At 47.3% G+C, this 17,971-nt stretch overlaps 1 protein-coding gene across 1 annotated transcript; it reads right to left on the reverse strand.

Annotated features, from left to right (window-relative positions):
• Positions 1 to 530: 530 nt before the first annotated feature.
• Positions 531 to 12,591, reverse strand: LOC139171436 (arylacetamide deacetylase-like 4). Its single transcript, XM_070759669.1, has 4 exons — positions 12,418 to 12,591; positions 6,759 to 6,975; positions 5,176 to 5,239; positions 531 to 1,329 (listed from the first exon to the last, which is right to left on the reverse strand). Exons 1-4 carry the CDS (start codon positions 12,589 to 12,591, stop codon positions 555 to 557), a joined length of 1,230 nt encoding a protein of 409 aa, XP_070615770.1. The 3' UTR covers positions 531 to 554.
• Between the last annotated feature and the right edge of the window lie 5,380 nt (positions 12,592 to 17,971).

The following is a 17,971-nucleotide window of genomic DNA, read 5'->3' on the forward strand; positions in this document are numbered from 1 at the left end:
ATTCAATGAAAATATTTCATTCATTCAGATCTAGGATGTGTTGAGTGTTCTCTTTATTTTTTTTATATCAGTATAGATTGGAATAGGGAATAGAATAGAATAGGGAATATAATATAGAAAAGAATATGGAATACAATAGGGAATATAATATAGAATAGGGAATAGAATAGAATATAAAATACAGATTAGAATAGGGATTAGAAGAGAGAAGAGAATAGAATAGAATAGGGAATAGAATAGGGAATAGAATATAAAATAGGGAATAGAGAATAGAATAGGGAATATAATATAGAATAGGGAATAATGGAACAGGGAATATAATATAGGATAGAATAGGGAATAGAATAGAATTAGAGTTGGAAGGGACCTCAGAGGTCTTCTACTCCAACCCCCTGATTTAGCAGGAGTCCCCTAGACCAGCCTCTTTTCGAAAGCTTGCAGTGATGGAGCTCCCACAGCTTCCGAAAGCAAGGCATTCACACGAGTTTCGGCCCCCGGATTCCCTGGACAGAAGATCAAAAGCCGACGTCATCATCCTCGGTTTCGTTTTGGCCTCACACGCGTCGGATAAAACCGGCGATATCGCACATGATGCTGTTCACCAGAGGAAAGGAAAATATGCGATACCCGTAGAACAAGATCATCCCATGCACGCCCTTCTCTACGTGACTCCAGGTTACCGGCACACGGTTGTCCGTCAGCCGCTTCACATACAACAACCCGTCGTCGCGGAGGACGTCGTACTCGCAGGTCAGCAGGAAGGTCTGAGGGAGCCGGGAGATCACCGCGTCCTCGGTGATCAAAGGGGAGCATGTTTCGGTGAGGAGCACTTCCACTTCCTTGTGCAGCCGAGGGTTAAACGGGGACGGCTCTGGCGGCACGTATCCTCGGGCTTTGAACCGTTCCGGGATGCAGTCGGCGCTCACCCACTTCTGGTACTTCTGACGGGTGGCCTCGGAAATGTGACTGTTTGCCAGAATACCATCTATGAGAGACGTGGGCTTGTTAAAGAAATAGCAGGCGAAGAAGGGAACGAGCTTACGCCACAAGATAGGACATTGGCGGTTCTGTTGATAGGACGGCAATGACAAATCTAGGCCCTGGAGCACGGGGTAGATCAACATTTGGGCATGAACCTTGGGAAGGTCACTCCGTTCCGCCAGCAACTGGCAGATCCGCGCGGCCACGCAGCCCCCAAAGCTGTCTCCGCAAATGATAATGCGGGAGCTGTCCACCCCATAATCTTCTGCGTGTTTCATTAAGAAGATGGACGCCTTCAGACATTCAGTGTACTGGTTCGGAAAAGGGTTCTCCGGCGCAAGTCCATACCTGAAAGGAGCAGAAAATGATGGATTATGGATTCCTGATCCAATCGGCTACACTGATATAGAAACATAGAAGATTGACAGCTGAAAAAAACCTCCTGGTCTATCTAGTCGGCCCTTATACTATTTCCTGTACATTTATCTTAGGATGGATCTATGTTTATCCCAGGCATGTTTCAATTCAGTTCCTGTGGATTGACCAACCACGTCTGCTGGAAGTTTTTCCCAAGCATCTACTCCTCTTTCAGTCAAATAATATTTTCTCACGTTGCTTCTGATCTTTCCCCCAACTAACCTCAGGCTGTGCCCCCTTGTTCTTGTGTTCACTTTCCTATTAAAAACACTTCCCTCCTGAACCTTATTTAACCCTTTCACATATTGAAATGTTTCTATCGTGTCCCCCCTTTTCCTTCTGTCCTCCAGACTAGACAGATTGAGTTCATGAAGTCTTTCCTGATAAGATTTATGCTTCAGACCTTCCACCATTTTTGTAGCCCGTCTTTGGACCCGTTCAATTTGATCCATATCTTTTTGTAGGTGAGGTCTCCAGAACTGAACATGATATTCCAAATGTGGTCTCACATTTTTTGTAGTATGGTGCTCTTTTTAAAAAAAATTACACTGGAGAACAGCAATTTCATTGTCATAAATCATGATACGAACTTAATTGGTGCCAGGAGGAGGTTCGTAAGGTGAAAAGTTCGTAAGACGAAACAAAGTTTCCCATAGGAATCAATGGAAAAGCGATTAATGCGTGCAAGCCCAAAATTCACCCCTTTTGCCTCATTTCCGCCGGCATTCGGATTTTGTTCGGGTGTGGGTGGAGGGGAGGAGACAGGGGAGACAGCGCAGGCTGCCCGGAGGGAGCCTCGTGGGTGGATTAACGGAAAACTCAACAGTTACTGTCCGGCTTGCAATGACTGGAAGGGAAGGGAGGGAAACGCACGGGCGGTTTGTACGTGCGTCTTCTCTGATTTCCTCCCTCCCTCCTTCCCTCTCTCCCTCCTGGCCCTCCTCCTCCTCCTGTATTCCGCCTCCCTTCCAGCCTCCGGGCCACATTCTCCGCGCCGCCGGCCGGCTGTCATCTTCTAAAGAAGCAACCACCACCGGCGCCCACCTCCTCCTCCTCTTCTTGCTTCTTTAGAAGATGACAGCCAACCAGCGGCGCGGAGGCTGGGGATGGTGTGTGTGTGTGGAAAGGGTCAGCGGGAGAACTGGGGGGAGCCGTGGCCACTGCCCCGTGGAAGGGACCCGGCTGGGAAGCTCCGAAAGGTGTGGGCTGGGGTCTTTCCGGGAGAGCAAGCAGCAGGCGTGGGCTGGGGTCCCCCCAGTTCTCCCGCGGACCTCTTCCACATATCCCGACTCCTGCAGCCTCTGCGTTTTTCTTTTGGCTTCGGGCTGGACAGGAGGAGCTAAGCCAGCCCAGCGGCTTTTTACATTTTTGGAGATGTTGCCAGCCCAGCGGTATTGATTCCTCCGGCCGCTTAGCTCCTCCCATCCATCCATAAGCCAAAAGTTCTGGCCTTTGTTCACCAGCCTCCACGTTTTTCTTTCGGCTTCAGGCTGGACAGGAGGAGCTAAGCCAGCCCAGTGGCTTTTTACATTGGGGAGATGTTGCCAGCCCAGCGGCATTGATTCCTCCGGCCGCTTAGCTCCTCCCATCCACCCAGAAGCCGAAAGTTCTGGCCTTTGTTCACCAGCCTCCACGTTTTTCAGGTCTGCATCCTGGGCGGGTGGCGGGTGAGGAGGCGCGACCGAGTGGGCCCGGCTCAGGCTCCGGCTAGGACAGGGCACGCAGCAGCTGGGCGCGGCAGCGAGGGTGCATCCGACTCGGGGCTGGCGGCGCCCGACGCAGCGGGGAACATCACCGTGGGAGGCAGGAGAGGACAAGGCAACCGGAGCAGCATCGCCGCCGCTCCCGGCTCAGCTTCCCTCGCCGCCGCAGGCAGTGACGGAAGGCAGCCACCTGGCCCGGGAGGCTCGGCCGAAAGGGGCCGGGCTTGATCCGCTGAGCCTGGCTGGCCCGGAAGATCGCAGCGCGCGTTGCCTGCGGCGCCCAGGGAAGCCAAGCCAAGCCGAGTCGGACGCACCCTCGCCGCCACGCCCAGCCGCTGCCCGCCCCGTCCTAGTCGGAGCCTGAGCTGGGCCCGCTCAGTCGCGCCTTCTCGCCCGCCGCCCGCCCAGGATGCAGACCTGCTGCCTCTCCCCGCGCCCACCGCCGGCCCGATCCTGCGCCTCCTGCTTCTCCCCCCAGCCAAAAATACAAAGGCGGTCTGCCGCCGCCCGTGGAGCACTGGGAAGCTGAAGCCGCTGGTGGTTTCAGACTCCCTTTGCTCCACGCTGCTCCGCCCTGCCTGTCATGCGGCGGCAGACCGTCTTTGTGTTTTTCGCTGAGGGGGGGAGCAGGAGCACCTTCCTGAGTCCCTCCCCCAGCACCGGACCTCCTGCCCTCCCTCCCAGCCAAAAACCCAAAGCGGCCTCCCGAACGTTTTCCGTCTTACCAACCTGCCGCCGCCAAGAAGCCCCGCCGCCTGGCTGTCACCTTTTAAAACAACCCGAGATACGAACCCGGGGGTTCAGAAAATTTTTGCCTCTTCTTACGAACTTTTTTCGTCTTAGGAATGCCAAACCCGAACTTTCGGGTTCGGCTTCGGGAGGCTGCTGGGAAGCCCCCCGGCTGTTTTAAAAGGTGACAGCCGGGCTGCGGGGCTTCCCAGCAGCCTCCGGAATGCCGAACCCGGAAGTTCGGGTTTGGCATTCCTAAGACGAAAAAAGTTCGTAAGAAGAGGCAAAAATTTTCTGAACCCCGGGTTCGTATCTCGGGTTGTTCGTAAGACGAGGGGTTCGTATCTTGAGGTACCACTGTAGTTGGCTATTTCAATTGAACGGTAATTATACAGATGAAGGTAAAAATTTCCGCTTATAGCTTTTTCTGGAGTTTTTAATCTGTGGACCTTCTCGCTTGATGCTCCAACAATAGTCAGCCATCATATGTACATCCCATCTACCTTGATACCTTGCCTCCGTGACCTTCAAATCTTGGTGGAATCACATACCCTGCTCATCACTGACTGCACCAAGATTTTCCGGGAAGTTAGCAAGACAGCTATGTAAAAAATGCAATTTGATGCTCATGTTACCTAATTAACTATATTATATATATATAATACCGTGAGTAGAGAAAAATACCTGACATGGTAGAAGAAAACTAACTACAGATTTGAAACCAGCATACCTAATTAACTATAAAAAAGATCAAAAATCGAACTCAACAGAAATTGTGTTCAAATTATTCCCCAGTGTTATCAATTAATCAATGAGACTAGTCCTATTTTGAAATAACCTCGGTCAGGCCAACTTGCTGCGGGACCATTCAACAACTGAATTATTTCAATTTTTTTTTAATTTGAAAGAGCCACAGTGGCGCAGTGGTTAGAATGCAGTACTGCAGGCTACTTCTGCTGATTGCCAGCGGTTTGGCAGTTCGAATCTCACCACCGGCTCAAGGTTGACTCAGCCTTCCATCTTTCTGAGGTCGGTAAAACGAGGACCCAGATTGTTGGGACCAATATGTTGATTGTGTAAACCGCTTAGAGAGGGCTGTCAAACACTGTGAAGCGGTATGCAGGTCTAAATGCTATTGCTAAAATGCTATTTTGTACTTTTTCTCATTCAAGTTTCATTTTTGTCCCTTCTTTGGCAGCCTTTCTTTGTTTCTTTAACCATTCTCTTTCATCATTTTGTTGATATTAGTGTCACTCCTGGCCTGCAGCGAGTTATCTGCCCAGCGAATTGGGCGTGGCGACTTGTTCAAGACCTACAGCAGATTAAACAAAGAGATAACACTTACGCAACCTTGACCACAATTGAATTCCCTTCTTTGGCAATGTATCGCAGGAGTCTTTCGTAGCTACCTGAAACGAGCACGGATGAGTTATATATTGGAGGATATCTTACAGCATAAAAAATAAAAAATCAACAATACAAAATCCTACACTAAAAGCTACTTGAGGAATCCAAATAATTAAAACCTACTCTTAACCCCCCCCAAAAAAAACATTTAGACCAACCTACATTCATCTCATCAAAATCGTTGTATTCAGGCGGAGCAGGTAGCAATGGTCAATGGCCCCAGGCTTGCAGGCCTGCAGGCAAAGGAGTGTTTTTAAAGCCTTACGAAAAGGCCAGGAGGGTGGAGGCATTACGAATCTCTGGAGGGAATTGGTTGCAAAGGACCGGAGCCACCACAGAGAAGGCCCTTCTCTTAGGCCCCACCAGGCAATATTTGCTTGGCTGACTCGACCTGGAGAAGGCCGACTTTGTGGGATCTGACCAGCCGCTGACATGCATAAGGCAGGAGACAGTCGTGTAGGTCAGTGTTTTTCAACCAGTGTACCGCGGCACTCCAGTGTGCCGCAAGACATGGTCAGGTGTGCCGTGAAGAAGGGAGCTCAGGTTCCAGTCTCGCAACTTTTTGCTGAGGGCGCAAAGAGCAAAAAGTTGCGAGACCGGAAGCTGAGCTTCCTTTTTCGCGCCTCCCAAGTTTTCCGGCAGGTGCAGCGCCCCGCCCGGCTGGAGCTTCCCTGGTGGCGGCGGGAGCGGGAGGGCACCGGCAGCAGCGGCACCGGGCAGTAGCCACAGGGTGGCGGCTGTGAGCGGTCGGCAACAGTGAACACCATGCCGGCAACAGCAGCATCGGGCAGTAGCCGCAGGGCGGGTGGCTGCTAGTGGGAGCTCCAGGGCAGAGGCACCGATGGCGGCAGCTGGACATGTTGCTGGGCTCCGTACATGTTGGTGCTGCGGGGAGAGAGAGATCTTTCCCCCAACTAACCTCAGATTGTGCCCCCTTGTTCTTGTGTTCACTTTCCTATTAAAAACACTTCCCTCCTGAACCTTATTTAACCCTTTCACATTTTTAAATGTTTTGATCTTCCTTCTGTCCTCCAGACTATACAGATTGAGTTCATTAAGTCTTTCCTGATAAGATTTATGCTTCAGACCTTCCACCGTTTTTGTAGCCCATCTTTGAACCTGTTCAATTTGATCAGTATCTTTTTGTAGGTGAGGTCTCCAGAACTGGACACCGTATTATTCCAAATGGGGTCTCACCAGCGCTCTATACAGCCGGGTCACAATCTCCCTCTTCCTGCTTGTTCTACCTCTAGCTATGCAGCCAAGCATTCTGCTCGATTTCCCTACCGCCTGACCGCACTGTTTTCACCCATTCACTACCCTTCAATCCTTCTCTCCTGAAGTTTTTGCTAACACAGAACTGCCAATACAATACTCAGATGGAGGATTCCTTTTCCCCAAGTGCTTCATTTTACATTTGGAAATATTAAACTGCAGTTTCCATTGCTTTGACCACTTATCTAGTAACCATCTCAGTTTAGCAATCAAAGGTTAGCTTGGAATGCATCTCAATGCCCTTACCGAAGCTTCCTACAATGCCAGCTCCACCGTGGCAAAAAAGCACGGCTTTTCTTTTGGTGGTTGGCAGCGTTTTGGGTGAGTAGATCCTCACAGGCACCCCATCGAATTCCTGGTTTTGAATGACCACGGATGGATCGCTCCGTGTGCACAATCCATCCGTCCACAGACGTAAGACTTCAGGGAGACTGGACAAGCCCAGCACCTCTAAGACGATTCCCTGTTGGGCCAAACGACAAAAGAGGAGAAATTAATTTGGAGAAGGAGTCACAACTTCTGAAGGCAAGCTGTTAGTAAGGATTGTTTACGGTAGATGTGGTACATTGCTCAACAGTAGTAACTGTGAGAGGGACCTCGGAGTCCTAGTGGACGACCATTTAAATAGAAGCCAGCTGTGCGCAGCAGCTGCCAAAAAAGCCAACACAGTTCTAGGCTGCATTGGCAGAGAGATAGAATCAAGATCATGTGAAGTGTTGATATAATAAATAAAGTGTTTATATATCACTTTATAATTACTTGGTAAGGCCACACTTGGAATCCTGCATTCAGTTTTGGTCGCCATGATGCAAAAAGGATATTGAGACTCTAGAAAGTGCAGAGAAAAGCGACAAAGGTGATTAGGGAACTGGAGGCTACAACATACAAAGAACAGTTGCAGGAACTGGGCATGGCTAGTTGAATGAAAAGAAGGACATTGAACGGGGGGAGGGTGGGGTTAAAAAAGTTTGGACAAAAGAATTATCTCTCTCTCTTCCTCCCATTTGCTCTATTTTTCTCTCCCTCCCTCTTTCTCTCACTTCTTTCTCTCTCCATCCCTCTTTCTTTCTCTTCCTTCCTTCCTCTCTTTTTTGCTCTTTCTCTCTCCCTCGCTACCTCCCTCTATGTCTTTCCCTTGCTCTCCTTCCCTCCCTCTCTTTCTCTCTCTCTATTGCTTTCTTTCTCTCTTTCTCTCTTGCTTTCTTTCTCTTGTTCTCTTTCTCTCTTGCTTTCTCTCTCTTGTTCCCTTTCTCTCTCACACTCTTTCTCTTTCTTTCTTTCTTTCTCTCTCTCTCTTGCTTTCTTTCTCTCTTTCTTTCTTTCTCTCTCTGAGCTTCGCGGCACACCTGATCATGTCTCACGGCACACTAGTGTGCCGCGGCACACTGGTTGAAAATCACTGCTCTAGACGTCTCTTCTGGCGTTTCAACTCCCAGAGCTCCTCATTGAACCATGGAGCTCTACGAGGTCTAGTGCCATGGAGGGGTCACAACGGCACAATCCAGTCAATGCTCCAACACTGGTAGCTTTTAAGAAGATGTTGGATAACTATCAGTCTCAAGTAGTGTAGGTTTTCCTGCCTAAGCAGGGGGTTGGACTAGAAGACCTCCAAGGTCCCTTCCAACTCTGTTGTTGTTGTTATTGTTAATTTATTTATTTATTTAATTGGATTTGTATGCTGCCACTGTCCGAGGATTTGGGGTGGCTCACAACATATACAAAGAGACAGTAGTAAAACCAATCCAATTAATATACATAAAAACAATCCTTAAAAATCTAACTTTAAAAATTTCCATTAACATTCATTCAACAAATCGTACTAAAAACATTCATTGGTCAGGGGGAAGATCTAAAAACCCCAAGCCTGGCGACAAAGATCAGTTTTTAAGCAAGGCAAGGAGGGTGGGGCAGTGTGAATTTCCGGGGGGAGCTGATTCCAGAGGGCTGGGGCCCCCATAGAGAAGGCTCTTCCCCTAGGCCCACCAGACGGCATTGTTTGGTCTACGGGACCCTGAGGAGATCAGCTCTGTGGGACCACTGGTCACTCGGATTTGTGCGGCAGAAGGCGGCCTCGGATAATCTGGTCCTATGCCATGTAGCACTTTTGACAAGCGCTAGCCTGACTAGTGATGTTATTCTGACATGATGGTATTCCATTATTTGAGGGGCCGTCCCAGTGAAGGATTGTTGTCTTCCACACTACCGATGTGCCCTCTGTGGCCGTCACAGGTACATGCGTGTCAGGTGAGTGCGAGCTCACCCATCGGCACGAGATTTCACTTGCGCATGTGCAGAAGCAAAATCTCACGCAGGAGCGCGAGTGCGAGCAAAAAAATGTTCTGTCCATGGCCCATCGCTCGGCTGCCCCAAAGAAGAGGGGCTCAACCTATTCTCTCTTTTAAAAAAAATAATTTTAATTTTTTTTTGGTAGTATAAAAATACACACAACACAAAACAGTGCACAGTGAATTGACAACATACATTCAGTCCCTCCACCAAATGTGGGTGTACTAATTTATAATTTTTTACAACCAGGAACATCAACGTACAGTGGTGCCTCTGCTTAAGAACTTAATTCGTTCCGTGACCAGGTTCTTAAGTAGAAATGTTCTTAAGTAGAAGCTATTTTTCCCATAGGAATCAATGTAAAAGCAAATAATGCGTGCAAACCCATAAGGAAAGAAATAAAAGCTCGGAATTTGGGTGGGAGGAGGAGGAAGAAGAGGAGGAGGAGAGTCGCTGTCGAAGGAAGAAGGAGGAGCACGCGCCTCCCATACACCCGGCGTGAGGTTGCCTCCCGTACACTGCCTCCCATACACTGGCTACTGCTGCTGCTACCTGCTGCCTCTTCCTTCCCATGCTGAAGGACTCCCCTCCTCTCATTCGCTCGCTTTGTAGCTGATGTATTTCCTTCACTCTGGTGACTCCTTGGCTGCCCAGAGGAAGGGAGTGTTTCTTTTCTCTGGGCGCTGGCAGAGGTTTATTCCCTGTCCAAGCACCCAGAAGTAAGGAAAATGCTTCGTTTGCTCTGGCCTGCCAAAGCCTCCTTAAGTGCCACCAAAAGGCTCCTCTGGCAGCCCAGATGGCCAGGATTAAAGGGGGGAATGGCAGGAAACTGGGAAACTTTTCTGGGCTCGGGTTCTTAAGTAGAAAATGGTTCGTAAGTAGAGGCAAAAAAATCTTGAACACCCGATTCTTATCTAGAAAAGTTCTTAAGTAGAGGCGTCCTTAAGTTGAGGTACCACTGTATCTGCAAAGTGTAGAGTGATTCCAATTTGTTCTTTATAGCTCAGTCTCGAATTCTACTAGCCATAAACCTTCTGACCCTGTCCCATCTCACCATCAGTTTTTCCACTTTATTTTCATCGATCATATTCATTTTAATTTCCATAATTTCAAATTGAATGTGTTCTGCCTTGTAGCGATACCAGTTTTGTAACATCCATTTTGAGGCATCCTTCCAACCTAAAACTACAGTGGCCCCCCGATTATTGCGAGGGTTCCGTTCCAGGACCCCTCGCAATGATCGGTTTTTCGCGAAGTAGCGCTGCGGAAGTAAAAACACCATCTGCGCATGCGCAGATGGTGTTTTTACTTCCGCTGCAGCAGCGAGGAGCCGAAGATTGGGGTTTCCCCGCCGCCCACGCAAACTCCTCGCTGCTGCTGCGCCCGCCGCTGGTCTTGTCGGCCCGCCGCTTGTCCGCCGCCTGCCCGCGCGCCCGCCGCTCGCCCGCCCTTCGCCCGCCCACGCCGTTCGCTCGCGCCGCTTCCCAGCTGAGTCCTGAAGCCAGAAGGCAAAGGCGAACTTCCGCGTTTGGCTTCGGGACTCAGCTGGGAAGCGGCGCTGGGGTTTCCCCACCGCCCACGCAAACTCCTCACTGCCGCTCGCCCGCCCTTCGCCCGCCCACGCCGTTCGCTTGCGCCGCTTCCCAGCTGAGTCCTGAAGCGAACTTCCGCGTTTGGCTTCAGGACTCAGCTGGGAAGCGGCGCTGGGGTTTCCCTGCCGCCCACGCAAACTCCTCGCTAATGCCCGCCGCTCGCCCTCCCGCCAGCAAGAGGGGGAAGACCCAGGGAAGCCGCCCAGCAGCTGATCTGCCCGGCGCCATCTACGCATGCGTGGCCATAGAAAAAAGGGCGCGCATGCGCAGATGGTGTTTTTACTTCCGGGTTGAAAACTCGCCATATAGCCGTTTCGCAATGATCGGGATCGCAATACCCGGGGGATCACTGTATTACCGCTTGGGCGCTTTCCATAGCTGCTTCTTTGATTTCTCTAAACTCATCCATATTCCTCCTCGTTATTAGTAGTACCGTTTCCCTTGTAATCACCGATTTTATATTCAGCATCCTATTAATCTCCTCTTTCATCTCTTTCCAAAATTTCTGTACCAGACACTCCTAAAACATATGCATAAACAACCCTCTCTCCTGACATCCATGCCTACAGAGTGCCTTAGCATTCTTAGAAATATGTGCAAGTTGTACAGTGTGTAATGCCACTTGTGTAATATTTTCCTTCTCATTTTTCTAACCCTTGTATTCTTAATTTCCCAGTGGTACCTCTACCTAAGAACGCCTCTACTTAAGAATGTTTCTAAATAAGAACCAGGTGTTCAAGATTTTTTGCCTCTGCTTAAGAACCATTTTCTACTTAAGAACCCGAGCCCGGAAAAATTTCCCAGGAAATTTGAGAGAGGCACGAAGGCCCTGGCCAGTTTCCTGAGATTCCCCCTTTAATCCCAGCCATCTCAGGCTTTTCTAGGCTGCCAGAGGAGTCTTTCAGTGGCGCTAAAGGAGGCTTTGGCAGTCCAGAGCGAAGGAAGCATTTTCCTTTCTCTGGGCGCCGGGAGAGGGGAATAAACCTCTGCCAGCGCCCAGAGAAAAGAAACACTCCCCTCGCTCTGGGCAGCGACTGTCCTCCTCATCTTCTCCTCCGCCCCCCCAAATTCCGAGCTTTTATTTCTTTCTTAATGGGTTTGCATGCATTATTTGCATTGATTCCAATGGGGAATTTCCTATGGGAAAAATTGCTTCTACTTGCAAACTTTTCTACTTAAGAACCTGGTCATGGAACGAATTAAGTTGTTAAGTAGAGGTGCCACTGTATTCTTAATTTTCCTTATACTCCCCACTATATAGAAACATAGAAGTCTGACGGCAGAAAAAGACCTCATGGTCCATCTAGTCTGCCCTTATACTATTTCCTGTATTTTATCTTAGGATGGATATATGTTTATCCCAGGCATGTTTAAATTCGGTTACTGTGGATTTATCTACCACGTCTGCTGGAAGTTTGTTCCAAGGATCTACTACTCTTTCAGTGAAATAATATTTTCTCACGTTGCTTTTGATCTTTCCCCCAACTAACTTCAGATTGTGTCCCCTTGTTCTTGTGTTCACTTTCCTATTAAAAACACTTCCCTCCTGGACCTTATTTAACCCTTTAATATATTTAAATGTTTCGATCATGTCCCCCCTTTTCCTTCTGTCCTCCAGACTGTACAGATTGAGTTCATTAAGTCTTTCCTGATACGTTTTATGCTGGGAAAAATATTCTTCCTCTCTTGTACATCTCTTTGCCACTAACTAGTTAATCCTTGAATTACCTTCGTTAACATCCTGTATATATTACATGCCTGTGACCTCATATACTAACTGTTCTATTCTATTTATGCCCTTACTCTTCAACTCACCTATTATCTTATTCAGGTTTGATTCATTATCTCTACTCATAACATACAATGTTGGAAGCTTAGATTTAATTAATCTTATTTTCCCCGGGCTCAACATAATCTCCAAAGCACCCGAAGGCAGGACAAGAAACAACGGGTGCAAACAAAGAACAAATCCACACATTTTGTCTCCCCGCACAGCTCAGGTGAAAAGGAACAAGAGAAAAACTTACTAACAAGATGCCCGAGAGGAACCACGACTGCAACACGCGAAGCTTCAAGATGTGATCAAAGTCAGGAGGATACACGGTGTCGACATACTGGATGACGACAGAAAGCAGGAAGATGGTTGGGTAGATGACGGTTCCTACCACAAAGCAGGCCGGGCGCTTCCAGAAGGGTCTCATGGCGCCTTGTCTGATTGATGCTTCTCCTCTTGTCAACTTGTCCATTTGAAGTTGTGATCCATGGAAAAAATAGATAGGTTGGTAATAATAAGGCCCTCCTTCGCTCCACCCATTATGGGAAACACCTACAAGAAGGACCCATTTAAACATAGATGGGTTGGCATTGATAAGAGAAGGCGTCCTTCTCCTCTCCACCCATTATGGAGACACGTACAAGAAGGATCCATGAAAAAGTAGATGGGTTGATATTGATAAGAGAAGGCGTCCTTCTCTCCACCCATTATGGGAAACACCTACAAGAAGGATCAATGGAAACACAGATGGGTTGGTATTGATAAGAGAAGGCGGTCCTTCCCCTCTCCATGCATTATGGGAAACACCTACAAGAAGGATACATGGAAGAATAGGTGGGTTGGGATTGATAAGAGAAGACCCTCCTTCTCCTCTCCACCCATTATAGAGACACGTACAAGAAGGATCCATGAAAGAATAGGTGGGTTGGGATTGATAAGAGAAGGCCCTCTGTCTCCTCTCCATCCATTACAGGAGACACCTATAAGAAGGATACATGGAAGAATAGGTGGGTTGGGATTGATAAGAGAAGGCCGGCTTTCTCCTCTCCACTCATCCATGGAAAAATAGATGGATCGGCCTTCTCCAACTAGATTGTTCCCAATTAGGAAATCCATTGGGAAAGAGAGGCAGCTCAGTGCGTGGATTTCTCTGTAGGCCCACCTCTTCTCGGCTCTCCTTTCATCAGCGGGAGGTCAAAAGTCCTAATCCAGTTATAATAAGGATTTAAATCTCAAGGTTATACAACCAGTGGCTCCCTTCTCATTCCCTCATGTTGCAATGGGGCTAGGTTGGAAAGAAGTTGACAGATTTATTTGTTTGTTTATTTTATTTTATTTGTATGCTGCCCCGCCTCTAGTAACATTTAAAATTATTCATTCCCATTCGCTCCACAAAACATACTACATTGTGGGTAGTAGTAGGATTGTGGGTCATGCATGAAGATATACAAGGTGCATTCCAAAAGTAATGCAATTAAAGTAACTTATTGAACAGATTTGCACAAACACTTAAAATTCTTCAAAGTACTGTCCTTGGGCCTCTACACATTTTTTCCAGAGACTCTGCCATGACCGGTACGTGCCCTGGAAGGCGTCTTCGGACACTTCTCGCAAGGTCTTTGTCACGGCTGATTAGATCTCTTCTCTTTACGAAAAATGCGCCTTGCCACAACACGCTACAAGTCCACGGGTTCCTGACCAAACACCAGGTGCCAACACTGCCCCACCCCCCTATGGTCCTGATGTCGCCCCAGCAGACTTCTTTTTGTACCCAGCCTTGAAAGGAACGCGTTTTTCATCCATAGAAGAGATCCAATCAGCCGTGACAAAGACCTTGGGAGAGGTCCCGAAGACACCTTCCAGGGCACGTACCAGTCATGGCAGAGTCGCTGGAAAAAATGTGTAGAGGCCCAACAACAGCACTTTGAAGAATTTTAAGTGTTTGTGCAAATCTGTTCAATAAATTACTTTAAAAAATTATTGCATTACTTTTGGAACTCACCCTGTATTTTGGGGGGGAGAAGCCTATCCCCAAAGCGGATGTGGAGAGTCCCCAGTTCAGGGGTAGATGTGTGGGATCCAGGTGGGAACAAAAAATACCCAACAGGCGCAAAAGATAACATTGTGGGGTGGGTGCAGTGGCCTAGTGGAGTTCTCGTCTCACAATCAGGAGGCTGTGAGTTCAATTCTAGGTAGAGGCCAATATTTCTCTCTCTCTCTCTCTCTGGGAACACTGGGAATATATTTGCTGAACAAAACACCACCTTGGTGACAGGAAGGGCATCCGGACATTCAGCGGTCTTTTAGCTCTATTCATTTGCCCTGACTGCAGGATGCAGGACGCTTGGGAAGGGATTATGGGGTCATTAAGGGATGATGACGATGATAAAAGATAACATTGTCTAACATTGTCCATTCTCTCATCCCTCGGCAAAGGTGGATGTCATACACTAGCAGGCAGGTAAGTTAGGTGCCTCCTTTGCCAGATACGGAAACTATGAGCAATCGGATATCATCAGTATAAATCAAATTATCATATTTTTCAGAGTATAAGATCCACTGGATTATAAAGACACACCTTAGTTTCTGGGGAGGAAAATACGGAAAAGAATCTGCTTATCAGGTCTTCATCTGGGTAGCATCCTTAGCCAGCAGATACTGTATATTGACGGTGGTAATAAGATTTTTCAGTAAAACGGGCAGAGACATTAGTGAAATCAAGCGTAGGATTGAACGATGGGCATTTATCCAAAAATGTGGAATGTAATGTGGGTGCCGTGCCTCGGAGTCCGACTCTCTGGTGGAAGATGAGCTGGAACAAGAACTGACATGTGAGAGGGTGGCTCCATTGGCCCTGGAGGAAACTGAGTCAGGCCAGGCCAGGCCATTCGGAGTTAGCAAGGCCTGCAGATGGGCAGGAACGGAGCTTGGGCGAAAAGCATGAACCAACCCCTTCTGATGCAAGGGCCTGGAGAGTGCAGAGGAGGAAGAAGAAGGAGAAGAAGGGAGGAGGAAGAGGAGAAGGAGAAGGAAACAAAAAAGAAGCAAGGGGGGAGGAGGAGAAGAATAAGAAGGGAGGAAGAGGATGAAGACTAGAAGGAGGAGGAGGAGGAGAAAGAGGAGGAGAAGAAGAAGAAAATACATCACACAGTCCTAGACGCTTGGGAAGTGTTCAAATTATGATATTGTGATATGAAATCCAGCATATCAATCTCATTTGCTGTGTATTACTTTTTGTGAAAATAATAATAATAATAATAATAATAATAATTAATAATAATAATAAAAAATAATACTAAAAAGATCTAAAAATCGAGCTGCAACAACTCTGGCATAAGCCCGTGAAAGTGGTCCCAGTGGTACTTGGCACGCTGGGCGTAGTGCCAAAGGGTCTCAGCGGACATTTGAAAACCACCGGAATTGACAAAATCTTCATCTGTCAATTGCAAAAGGCCTCTTTACTGGGATCAGCAAACATAATTCACCGCTACATCACACAGTCCTAGGTGCTTGGGAAGCGTCCGACTGGTGATGAGATACGAAATCCATCATAGTGATCTTGTTTGCTGTGTTGTATTGACATAATAATACAATAATATATTGTTATTAGATTATACATAATAATAATAATAATAATAATAATAATAATAATAATAATAATAAATAAATAAAATAAAAATAAACCATTTCTCAATCTGAATGGATGTCGCCCTTGCAGGGCAGAAAAACAAAATTGGAGGTCTTCTACTCTAACCCTCTGCTCAAGAAGGAGACCTTAGACCAGTGATGGTGAACCTTTTTTGGTTTGCGTGCCAAAAGGGGGTGTGCGGGTGTGCTAACGTGTGTGCATGTGCCCACATCCCTTCCCTGATTTTTGGCTTGCGCAGAGGCTCTGGGTGGGCATTTTCATCCTCCCCAAGCTGCAAGAAACTGGCCTAGAAGATTTCAGACAAAGAACAATCCAATCTCCAGTTCTCCACTGGAGAAGACTTCCAGTGATGGAGCAACAACTTCTGGTGGCAAGCCGTTCTGCAGGTTCATTGTTCTCACTCTTAGGAAATTTCTCCTTAATTCCAGGTTGCTTCTCTCCTGGATTAATTTCCACCTGTCGCTTCATGTCCTGCCTTCAGGGGCTTTGGACAGTAGTTTGACTCCTTCTTCTCTGGGGCAGCCCCTGAGATATTAGAGCATTATTAGGGGGGATAAAAACCATTTTGTGCCAGGACTAATTATATGGTTGGTGTGGACAAGAAGGATTAATTTAGGTCATGTCCAGCAATCCTCATTTCATAGGGAGGGACCCAGATTGCTATCGTTGCTCAGTGATGAAACCAGAAATAGAAATAGAAACCATAACGAGAAAACAATCAAGAGCCGCAGTGGCACAGTAGTTAGGGTGCAGGGGGCTAGTCTAGCTCTGCCCACCGTCAGCAGTTCAATCCTGAACGGCTCAAGGTTGACTCAGCATTCCATCCTTCCAAGGTCGGTAAAATAAGGACCCAGACTGTTGAAGTGGGGGTAGATGCTGATTCTGAAACTGCTTAGAGAGGGCTATATTTATAGCACAATGAAGCGGTAGGTAACTTTAAGGGCTATTCTGTTCTATATTCTATTCTGTGTTCTGTTCTACTCTACTCTACATTCTATTTCTATTCTATTCTCTATTTTCTATTCTGCATTCTATTTTCTATTCTATTCTATATTTTATTTTTCTATTTTCTTTTCCATTCCATTCTATTCTATACTGCCTTGATATTCTATTCTACATTCTATTCTAGTCTCTCTTTTTACTCTATTCTATTTTATATCTTTTCTTATTCTATTCTTATTCTATTCTATTCTTTTCTCTATTTTCTATTCTGCATTCTATTCTACAGGGTGTATTCCAAAAGTAATGCAATTTTTTTTAAAAGTAATTTATTGAACAGATTTGCGCAAACACTTAAAATTCTTCAAAGTACTGTCCTTGGGCCTCTACACATTTTTTCCAGTGACTCTGCCATGACCGGTACGTGCCCCGGAAGGCATCTTCGGGGATCTCTATTACTATTATTATCTTCTCTTTTTCCATCCCTGTCTCCTCCTCCCTTGTGTGTGTGTGTGTGCGTGTGTGAACTCTTGAACCATTTCCAATTAGAGGTGAGCTATTGGAAATGGTTCAAGAGTTCACAAACACACACACACACACACACACATGGCTGGAGTTTTTTCTCTCTGTTATTATTTGGGTGCTTTTTACCATATGCTTTAAATCAAGAGTCATTTCTCTCTCTTTCTCTCTCCCCCTCTTGCTCTCTCTCTCTCTTTCTCTCTCTCTATTGCTTTCTTTCTCTCACTCTTTCTTTCTATCTCTCTTGCTTTCTTTCTCCTCTCTCTTGCTATCTCTCTCTCCCCCCTTTCATCTCTCTCTCTCTTTCTCTCTTGTTTTCTTTCTCTCTCTCTGTTGCTTTCTTTCTCTTCTCTCTCTTGCTATCTTTCTCTCCCCCCCTTTCATCTCTCTCTCTCTTTCTGTCTTGTTTTCTTTCTCTGTTGCTTTCTTTCTCTTCTCTCTCTTGCTATCTCTCTCTCCCCCCCCTTTCTCTCTTTCTCTCAGCAGTGGCCTGGGGCGGCGGCAGGGTGATCAGCTGTGAGGCGGAGCTCCGGAATGGAAGCACCGACGGCAAGGGGGCTGCGAGAGCGCTTTCTCCCAGTGCTTCGGGAATGCTTGCCCTGCCTCTACTGCAGCCCCCTTGCTGGAAGTCTGGGACGAAAGCGCTCCCAGCGAAGGGGCTGCGAGAGGGGCGGGGCGGGCATTCCCGAAGCCCGCA

Source organism: Erythrolamprus reginae, chromosome 8 (assembly GCF_031021105.1).
Source record: "Erythrolamprus reginae isolate rEryReg1 chromosome 8, rEryReg1.hap1, whole genome shotgun sequence".
Classification (NCBI taxonomy): domain Eukaryota; kingdom Metazoa; phylum Chordata; class Lepidosauria; order Squamata; family Dipsadidae; genus Erythrolamprus; species Erythrolamprus reginae.